Raw genomic sequence first — 10,363 nt, 5'->3', positions numbered from 1 at the left:
TGTGCTTCTTGGAGCCGGTGCGCTGATTCCAACCACCCCAGCCGCCCCAGTTGCGACGTCCCCAGCCCCACCAGCCCATTTTCTGAAAAATGAAGAGCTGTGGTTAATAAAAGAAAACGTTTGGAAAATTATAAAAAAAAATATAAAAATTTGGAACATGATTATTTTTATTAAATAATTTTGAATAATATAAAAAAAGAAGTTGTGTAAAAATAGAGTTTCGCATAATTGGCATAATTTATTTATTTTTCAAAATTCGTAGAAAGATCATGTTGCAAAAATTGTTCCTCAGATTAAAAAACCTTTTAATGTGGGATTTAGTTGCAATTATGGTCTTTAACTTTTTTCGAATCTAGTCATGTTCTAAATCCAAAAAAAATTGCCAAAATTGCATTGAAAGACAGAGGAGGACCAGAATTTGAAAAGGGGGACCAAAATTGACAAAATATTTATGTATTTTTATGCATTATTGCATTCGACATTGTGATCAGGGATTATGAAACATCTTATTCATGTGAGAATTTGTGAAATCGACAAAAATTATTTGCAAAGAAATCAAGGAACAATAAATCTCGAATTTAAGTCTAGATTTAAAATTTATACATACATACCTCGTTTTATAGAAGTGGACAGAAAAAGGAGCAACTTGCAGTTGGTATTGCCCAGCAGAATTCGGCGGCCACACGTGCGTTCAACTTCTGTCGTCCAGGTCGTAGATCTTAGCGTCAATAGCGTCCGTCCGCTCGTCCGGGTTGAGAGAGAATTACTGGCAACGTAGCACGTCAGTCAAACGATTCTTGATCCGTGTTAAGCAGAAACGGACAAAATTCTTGACTTGAAATCCCTCGCCTCACTCGAAAACAGCGGCTCGAGAACAGAAAAATGGCGAGTAGAGACGAGAATTTACTTGCAGTCAACGAGAGTCAACAACACAGAACAGACTCGAACAGAGCCAATGGAGGAAATGACGGAATTGTCACGTGACAGGCTGATGTTCTTCTTTCGTCCGCCAGGGTGAAACATGCCAACATGGAGAAGGCAATTTATTCCAGAAATCCAGATTTTTAATGCAAAAAATAAATTAATTCATCCGTATGGCAATTAACTGCTTTGATATTTATTTGAAGTATAAAATTGAATGCTTCATTTTCATTTAATTATATATTTGAATTTTGCTAATTAAAATTTTTAAATTAGATGCATAAAATTTTCAATTTTTTAGCTTTAATATTTGTATGTATTAAAAATTACTCGTGCATAATACGGATTAATTTCAATAATTAGAACTGCACGGATATTGCTTCATTTATTGCAACCTTGTAATGATTAAAGATTGAGTGTGACAAGAACGTAAATCTTTAGATCCGATCCTCTTTCTTTCTGTCTTCGAAATCTTTTCTTTTAATTTTAAATTTAATTAACAATTCATTTATTCATATTGTATCTTATTTATAAATAAAAAAGGTAAATAATTGATTTTTTTGTCTTTTTAATTTTCAATTCACACTTCAAGAATTTACAGGGTAGATTTTCCATCACTGTCCTTGTGGTTTTCAACCGTCTCCAAACGTGGGCGCTTGGAAGACTCATCAACCTCGTCCTCTCCATCCCTCAGCCTCTTCATGGCCTGCATGCTGTTGGGAAACTTGGCCACACTCCTGACCGAGCTCAGCCCAGTGGTGGCAGGAGGGCGTTTGTTTGTCACATCCCCCAGCACCTTGCTAGGCCCAGGGACCCCAAGGACTGTCTTCACAGGGGCAGTTAGGGCAGGATGTCCCAATCCACCCATCTTGGTCTTGGGCTTGCGGGGAGCAACCTCGATGCCCTGGGCTCGCTGGTGCTGCTTCCACCATCGGGCCAAAGAGCTGGTGCTGAAGCCCAAGTCGGCCGCAATCTTGGCCCTGGTCTCCTTGCCACTGGCAATCCTCTCGATGGCTTCAGCTCTCTGCTCAGAGGTGGCCCATTGCTTTTGAAAGTTGTAGGGGCCCCAACGTCTTCCTGAGCCTCCGAACTGGCCAAAGCGAAGGAACTGAAACAGGTCCATTCCTGCGAGGTTTCCAGGTGAATCATCCGACGAATCGGAGTCGTAGTTGTCTGAAGAGTTATTGAGGCAGTCAAAGCACATATTGCTGGTGTGATGATTTTCTTCTGCCAAAAGTCCTAAAAAAGAAGTCGAGCATTATTAAATTGGAACAACGTTCAATTCATTAAATTGTATATAATATCAATAAGAAAATAAATTATCTGGAGAGAACGGGCAGCCAAATGTGTAATATTCCAATCACATTTGTTGGGTTAAATTTCAAAATTATTCCTATGCAGCATCCCAATTAATAGATTAAGATTAAGAGCGATCAGAGTTCAAAATGAGCAGTAAAATTGCGAATGTAAACGCATCGGCATGGCGCGTGTGTCGAAGTCGATCAAATAATTTTTTAGTACATTTTCCATAAAGAGATGCACATGGCGTCGAGCGACGAAAGCGTTCAAGAATTATGGGCCCCTTTCAACCCCAAGATTGAATTTAAAAATGAAATAAACGACAAAATTACCAAGAAAACTTAAACTAGAATGTTTTTTACCTTGCAATTCAGCCTCAAAGCTTCTCGATTCGATCGCAGAAAGGGAGAAATGGATGAGTCTTGTTCAGATCTTTCCAGAAACGAGAGCAGAAAATGACGTCTTTCTCACTCACCAGTCGACACAAAATTGAAGCGACGCTACCAATGACGGAATCTGGTCACGTGACGACAGGTTGCTGCTTGTCTTTCTCCTCCACCAGGGTGTGCGACAGAAGGGAAATAATGGGAAATCAAATAATACATCTTATTTCTTTCCACATTCCAGATCTCGTCAAGGACGTTACAAGGTGACCATTGAACTACCATTCACTGCTCTCTGCAGGAGTTTTCCGCTTTTATTGTCAGATTGAGTCGCGCTAAGGAAATGACGATTAAATTTTTTTATTTGTTCACGTTCACAGCAGTTCTGCGGAATTAGGAATTTTAATTGAGTTCTTCACACACTTATAATTGATCAAATTTTATTATGTTTATCGTTCAATCCACATGCGGTCGCAGCATAAATTCATTTTATAAGCAAAAGCTTTTTCACTGAGGATATTTGATATTTCGTGGAATTGGGGGAGAGATAGCCACAGGGCAATCTGGGCAATTCAAACACAAGCAGCAGGAAGTTTTCAAGCCTATATCAAACTATCCAATCTTAATTTGACGTACTTTTAAAGAATTAATCCGAATTTTTTTTTCAATGTGCAAGTTGCACATATTTAGCAAATTAATTTAAATTTATAAAATAAATTAGTAAACTGGGCGTTTTTATTTCTGGAATCTAATAAATATAATTATAATAATTTTTTCCAAAGGAAAATATTTTTATAAAAAATAGTTCCTATATTGGTTCATGAAAAAAATTAATCTTGAGGAAAATTTTAGTTTCATAATTTGTGTCAAATATTGGTAAAAAATTTCCACGATCATTAAAAATAAAGTTGTTCAAGTATGCATTGGTCAATTATAGCGAATCCGAGAAAATAAAAAATTACATTGTATATCCAATAAACAAAAGAAATTAATTTTTACCGTAATTTTTGGTTAAATAGAAATTATTCAAAGTCATTAAATCCTCATGTATGTGCGTATGTTAACAGTATAAGGCAAACTCTCTGGCAAATTTAATTGAATAATAGCTTAATTTTACTGTAAATTAATCAGAAATTAAAAATCAAGCTAGTTAGTTTTGGGATTATGCTGGATTATGGCTTATTGTTAACATACGTACATGAGGATTTAACGACTTTGGTTAATTTCTATTTTACCAAAAATTACAGTAAACTAATTTCTTTTATTTATTGAGACACATGACAATATGTCATAAATATAATTATATTACCAACATTAATTTATTGAGTATATTTTTATTTTTTTATTAATAATTCATTCCGTATAATTCATTTTTCTAATTTTGGACTTGTAACGTTAAAATTAAAGCATAAAAATTTCATTTCTCTCTTTTTTTTTATCAAACAAGAGGCTTTTTGACGTACGTAAATACACGATTTCTTTTCGGGGGCGTCTGATATATATGAATAGCAAATAAATTTATCAATTAATTTTACTACTTTATTTTCGCAAGACAAATTTCAAGAAGTTACTGATATTATTTTCCATGAATGAAGTAGTCCTTGATGGTCTTCACGCGTGGGCGCTTCGAAGCCTCTCCGTCGTCATCATTATCAGCCTTCGCCGCGTCCCTCAGCCTCTTCATGGCTGTGGCCTTGCTGGCAGGAAATTCGGCCAAATTCATGGCCGCCCTCAGCGTCATGCCAGGGTGGTCGTTCACCACCTCCATCAGGGCTCTGTCCTGCTCAGGGGTCGTCTTCACTAGGGCCTTCCGGCACTGCTTGGTCTTCGGCGCCTCAAGGTCTCGATTGTGCTGCTTCCACCACCGGCTCAAAGTGTTGGTGCTGAAGCCCAGGTCGGCCGAAATCTTCTCCCTGGTCTCTTTTCCGCTGGCCATCCTCTCGATTGCTTCCTCTCGTTGCTCTGGAGTGGCCCATGGTTTTTGAAAGCCCCAGCCGGACCGACCAAAGCGGAGAAGGCGGAAAGCTGCTTCTAGTTCATAGTCGGGTTCAGGTTCGTCCGAGTCGGGGTCTGAGGAATTCGAGCAGTCGAGTGAGTCAGCCCACATTCTGCAAGAGCAAAAATAAATTTGATTATAATTAATTGAGGAGAATGAAAAAGCACATTTTTTTCCGTTTACAACGCTAACAACTTTCTATCAGTTGATATGAAGATCTCAAGAAATCTAATAATTTAAAAAAGTATACAATATGAATGAATCATGAATTTTTATGTTAAATTTCAAAATTAGAAACGTCAGTATTAAAATAATAATTTTTATTTTGCGTTGGATATGAAAAAAATACAAAAAAATATTTACACGGTTATCAAAATAAAACGCCTAAAAAAAATATTGACCCTAGTAAAACAGTCAACTTAAAATTCATTAATTTAAAATTAAATTTAATCAAAGACAAATGAAAGTTTATAATTTAGATTATAAAATGTAAGATGTGTAATTACCTTATCACGATATAAGTGGACAGAAGAGGTGCCAAAATTTGCAGCGGCAGCAAGTTTGATTTAATTGGCACTCGGAAAAATCGCCGCTGTCAGTTCAGAAGTGTATTTGCAAAAAAAATCCCATTCAAAGCTCCCACAAGAAAATAGTCCCTCTTCCCTCTGCTTGACTCTTACACTGTCAATAAAATAAAATGCAGTCTTTCTCACTTGGCAGCCAACAAGGGAATGAACGTTCTTCCTCAGGTTGCTGCGCCAGCAGGGATTTAAAATGGTCAAGCAGTTAAAATCGACATGCGGCCAATCGCTCGCGGCCCATTCTGGAAGGGCTCAATTTTTTATGCTTTGAATTGGCTTCGTAGGAAATCGCATTATTTTCTTCTTCCCCATTTCTGTGGAATTTTAGTGAAGATCGAAGATCCCATGGATGGCTCTCTTTACTATTGGATTAGGCGCGGGGTGCAGTCTTTACACAAATTGAAATCCGCTTAGCAAACACAATAAAAGACAACATTTCAGGTAGGAATTCCAGTGTAAAGATTAATAATTGAAACAATTCACAAGTCCTCCCTAATATTTTGTGCGTTTTTAATCTAATTCAAAAAATTTATATCGCAAGCTTAGGATGCCCTCTGCTTTTTCAAAATTTAAAAAAAGCGTTCAGAAAATAAGAAGTATTGTTATTCGTTATTCAATCTTTTAAATCAATTTTGTACTATCAACTAAAAACTGCTTTTCTTATTTATAAAAAAAAAATATTCGTTTAAAACACTAACAAAACAAAAAATAATCTTTCACTGCCAGACTAGAATCCCAAAATGAACTCGCTCCAAGCGGAAGCAAACCTCGATTTGAGTGACTCAAAGAGAAGCCCGCTGCTCGAGAGTTGCTCTCTATCTTCGCCTTGATTCAATTACCGTATGCTAATAATATTGAGGAATCGAAACAGTGGCGAAGGCGGTGGCGTGAAGACGATGAGGCGGATGGGGGTACTTGTGCCGGAGTCGTCGCGGCTGTTGCAATTTCAGCCCTTCCGCGTTTCAAGTGCATGTTGATTTTGTCGCCCCGCGTGTTGTTTCAGCAGACTCGCTCTCCTTCCAGCGAGCTCTCTTTGATACTCGCGCAAGCGAGCGTAATTATTCAAAAGCATTGTTGTTATTGTTATCTCTGTTCGCTCTCGCTCGCTCGCTCGGCGTGTGTGTTGTTTTGTCATTAATTTCGCCGCCGCCGCTGATGCCACCTCTTTTTGTCTTGATTATGTACGTAATTTTCGCCTCCGAGAGTGAGAGATGCGCCACCAGCATGAAACTCAATCGCGACCGCAAAGGCGGAAGATGAATGATTAAAATATATATGTTACATATCAAATGAAAGGGAGAAGACGGAGGAAGAAATTATACTTATAACTAAGCAGCCCGAAAATTGTGGTTTTCAAAATGATTATGAAAGTAAATTAGTAAATAACAAACACGAAACGAGCTTTAAAAATCTGAGTTTCTTTTCTTAGAAATGAAAAACCCTGACCTAAATTCCTTTGCCAAATATCCATTTTTTTATGTTATTTTGTAATAGTACAATTGAAAAATTAAAATAATGAAAACTACAATAATCAGACTAACTCTTAAATTTTAACCCTAAATGCCATCATATTTTATTTTTAAGTTTAGGTATAACAAAAAATTTATTGACAATTTCTCTTAAAAATAAATAATATATGAATAATGTGTTTATAAAATAGTGCAATTTTGTTGTTTTCATTGTTTATTTGACCAATTTTTTTTCAACAATTGAATATGAACAATGTATGCGTAACAATGTGGACATAAAAACAGCAACAATAATAAATGCATGATGCAATATATATTTTAATTAATCTTGAGATCTTTTGATTTCTTTGATTTTTTACAATATTTTTTCACACAACATTCTGAAAACACAATGTATAACTTCTTTTGGAAACTGGCAAGCGTACCCTGATACCGCGCACGCACCGCCCTGAGGCGAAGCAACCCTTTGCCAAGCACAATGGACGGCTTGTTTTACATCGTGTAGTAATAAGTCAGCTCCAATCTGATACAACGCAAGCGGTACTTTTTGCCAGGCCTATCGACGGAGCTTTCTCTCTCTTGTCGTGCAAAAACTTTGGCTCTGCGAAGAACAAAGGTCTGCACAGCCCAGAGTAAAACAACATCTTGTTCGGCGAAGGGGTGAGAGCAAGGGGATGTTGGCCCTGAGGGCGCGCAGTCTGATGGAAGTTGCTGCTCGCCCTCGCGCCCGCGGGCTGCAGCTGGAAAGATGACTTTTTAATATCAAAACGGGCGCTTTGTTTCCAGCGATAACAATGGCAGATTCGACTTTTGTTCGCTCATTTCGGCCGCAAATATTTGAGCATCGGCTCGTTCCATCATTTGTCTCTCGCGTGTTTGCCTCCTTATCAATTATTATTTTCCTCTCAAGCGTGTCATTTCGTTTCCCGACTGAACAAACGGCGCTGTCTGAGGAAACTTTCTTGTACCATGTTTTGTTTTTTGCTGGATACTAAAATTTGTTTTCGTTTTTTTTTGCCAGATTTTTTTATTATTAAATACAAAAAGGCATTTTCCTCTGCATTAATAATTTTTTTTATTTTAGAGTGAGAGATTGTATATTAGGGCACCTTCTGGGCGCAGGGGATTGTCGGCGGGCCAATAGAAATGACCGAAACGTAATTTGGTCCAGATGGATCCCAGCGCCTTTTCGAAGTGTAGTCGCAGAGCAGAAAAGGACCAGCAAAAATAAATAGCTCCCGCGGCTGCCGCCGACTTCTGGTGTCACACGCATATATTTGAACAGGACCATTTCATTATTGGAATATGTACATTTGTGCGGCCGAGCAGCCACACACGCTCTCTCACGCAAATAGAGAGAGTGGCCGGGCTTCAAAGAGCTGCTCCTTTGATGTCGACGGCGGAACAAGACGACACACCTGGTTTCTGCTCGCAGCGGTTTGACAAATTTTGGACCAAACAAACAGAACACGCGTGACAAGGCCGGATTAAACGTCCCGCAGACGCAAAGGGTTCAGACGCGAGTCTGTCCAATCCGACATTGTCAGGATGACAAATTTACTTCATTTTTTGTTTGAATGGGAAAGGGCTATTATTATTATTTTTTTTCTTTTTTAGGGTCAGGCCAAGACAAAGTCTTGTCGGCCTGTGCCCTTTATTAGTGGTGCAGAAGGCACTACCAAATTAAATTTTTATTCTTTTTTGGTTTAAATTTTATTATTTTTATTTATGTATATATTTTATATTACTTTTATTGATATATTACTAATTTTATACAAATTTCATAATTTTTTATTTATTTCTTTTTCTCATCAGGTTTATCTTTATTTGAGTTAAAATCCATTTTCATGAAGTCCTTCAACATCTGCCTCTTGGCCCGTTTGCGCTCCTTCAGGAAGTTCTTCCACTCCTCCTGCTGCTTGACCTCTTCAGGGCCCATCCAGACCCAGGTCGCCTTGCCCTTCTTCTTCTTTGTCTTCTTGGGCTTCAGCTTCACTTTGGCGTCTTTGAGCCTCTTCCTGGCCGTCTGCTCGCCCGCCGGAAAGCCGGACATCTCAATGGCCTCTTTCAGGCTGATCCCTTTGTTGAACTTGACTGCGTTGACCAGTTCTTCGTCCTCCTCGGCGGTCGTCGTCACCTTGAGCTTCTTGTGTGGGACGCCGTCTTTTTCCCGATAGACCTTCCACCACCGAGACACGGTCGATCTGCAAACGCCGACTGCCGTGGAGACTTCGGAGATGGAAGCGCCGGCCACTAGTTTGACCAGCGCCTCTTCCTTGCTGTCTTCATGAGGCCGCTTGCGGGAGGTGCTGCTCGCTGCTGTGTCCACTTCCATGTTGCAGTGTGTGATTGAATGATGATTGAGTGGCTCGTGGCCCCGTTTATATAGGACCTGGCGGAGTGCTAGTCGGCGAATAGCGACGCAGATAGCAGGGCGCTAATTGTTCCAGCAGCGCGCGATGATTCACGCGCTGGACTGCGATCTAATGATAATTTAATGCTTTCTTGGAATGATTTCCCCCACAAGCAATATTTTACATAAGCGCGATGGGAAGTTGAGAGTTTCCATTATACACCCATGTCAGCCTATTTCAAATTAATTATTTATTCTCGAACTTAAAAAAAATATAAATACCTATCAGCGGATGAGGCTTTTTTGATCTAGTTGAAATTTTAACAAAATTATTCCAATTTTGTCCAATAATTGTTTTTGCTCTCAAAAATTGAATACATATTATTAAAGCATAATATCAATTTTTTATCACCAGAGAAACAACAATATATAGTTTTGTCTATTATAACGTATAAAATTAGTAGTCATTAATCAGTCACTTTTATAAGGATTATTATTTTGAGTTAAAAAAATTTTATTCCCCTTTTATTTATAAAAAAAAACCAAAGTTTCAATCTCAATTAAAATTAAAAACTCCTGTTGTTTAAAAAGAATCTAGGGTTGATTTCTGGTGAATTGAATTCAAAATTGATAATTTAATCTCAGATCTAAAAACAAAATTCTTAAAAACATTTCCAGGCAAAGCTTAAATCAAACTCACGACTGCTCACGACGATAGTTATTATTTAAGTTTATATTTCAATGAAATCATTAAATTTGTCCAGATATTTCAAAATAAGTTGAAATGACTAAAAAAAGTATTTAGTTCAGTCAGGGATCCTATATTTTATGAAGCAATGTTATATTATTCAAAAAGACTTGAAATCAAGAGTACCACATTTTCATGTTTACCTGGCTTAATTTTCAAATTTTATAACAGTAGAATTTTAATCAAGTGATATCAAACAATATTTTTGAACAGAGATAATTTATTATAGTTCAATAGGTTTTTATTCTTTCAAATCAAAAAATTTTTGCTGTATAGTAATACATAGTTTAAAAAGACTTTTTTAAATAAGAAAGAATATTTAAAAAAAAATCATAATTTTCCGACAAACTTAAATATTAATAAATTCTTTCACTTCATTTCATCATCCGTAAATAAAGACCCTTTCAACCTAACTCCAAACGGAGATGCTACAGCCCGTCATCGCACCGCAGAAGCCTTCGCCTCCTCCCTCGCCGCAGTCCTATCGGCCCTTATCAGGGCCACCAGAGTTGTATACTGAACAAAGTTTTCCATAAGTTTTTTCTTCCCATCGTAAATTACATTAAAAATATATCATTGAGTAACTTTTTCCATGGCCCGGGCATAGCTTATA

At 37.6% G+C, this 10,363-nt stretch overlaps 3 protein-coding genes across 6 annotated transcripts in view; all 3 read right to left on the bottom strand.

Moving 5' to 3' along the window:
* Positions 1 to 936, bottom strand: part of LOC132200481 (uncharacterized) — a 1,635-nt gene extending 699 nt beyond the window's left edge. The window contains exons 1-2 of the mRNA XM_059625967.1: positions 612 to 936; positions 1 to 82 (exon numbers count right to left, since the gene is read on the bottom strand). The exon at positions 1 to 82 is cut by the window's left edge and continues 699 nt beyond it. Of these exons, the coding sequence (XP_059481950.1) occupies positions 1 to 79 (79 nt within the window). The 5' untranslated portion in view covers positions 80 to 82; positions 612 to 936. The remainder of the gene's footprint in view (positions 83 to 611) is intronic.
* The window catches only part of LOC132200926 (insulin-like growth factor-binding protein complex acid labile subunit), a 161,536-nt gene that overhangs the window by 136,749 nt on the left and 14,424 nt on the right, over positions 1 to 10,363 (bottom strand). The gene's annotated exons all lie outside the window — the stretch shown is intronic.
* LOC132200477 (uncharacterized) lies at positions 1,473 to 2,739 on the bottom strand. Its single transcript, XM_059625962.1, has 2 exons — positions 2,583 to 2,739; positions 1,473 to 2,160 (listed from the first exon to the last, which is right to left on the bottom strand). The coding sequence occupies exon 2, from the start codon at positions 2,123 to 2,125 to the stop codon at positions 1,517 to 1,519; it is 609 nt and encodes a 202-aa protein (XP_059481945.1). The 5' UTR covers positions 2,126 to 2,160; positions 2,583 to 2,739; the 3' UTR covers positions 1,473 to 1,516.

This window comes from Neocloeon triangulifer, unplaced genomic scaffold, assembly GCF_031216515.1.
Source record: "Neocloeon triangulifer isolate White Clay Creek 2 clone unplaced genomic scaffold, ASM3121651v1 ptg000014l, whole genome shotgun sequence".
In the NCBI taxonomy this organism is placed as follows: Eukaryota; Metazoa; Arthropoda; class Insecta; order Ephemeroptera; family Baetidae; genus Neocloeon; species Neocloeon triangulifer.
This window is presented reverse-complemented; position numbering and strand designations above follow the sequence as displayed.

What these genes read in the sequence shown, in the direction of transcription:
- LOC132200477 (XM_059625962.1), bottom strand. Translation starts at nt 2,125, where the DNA reads ATGTGCTTTGACTGCCTCAATAACTCTTCAGACAACTACGACTCCGAT.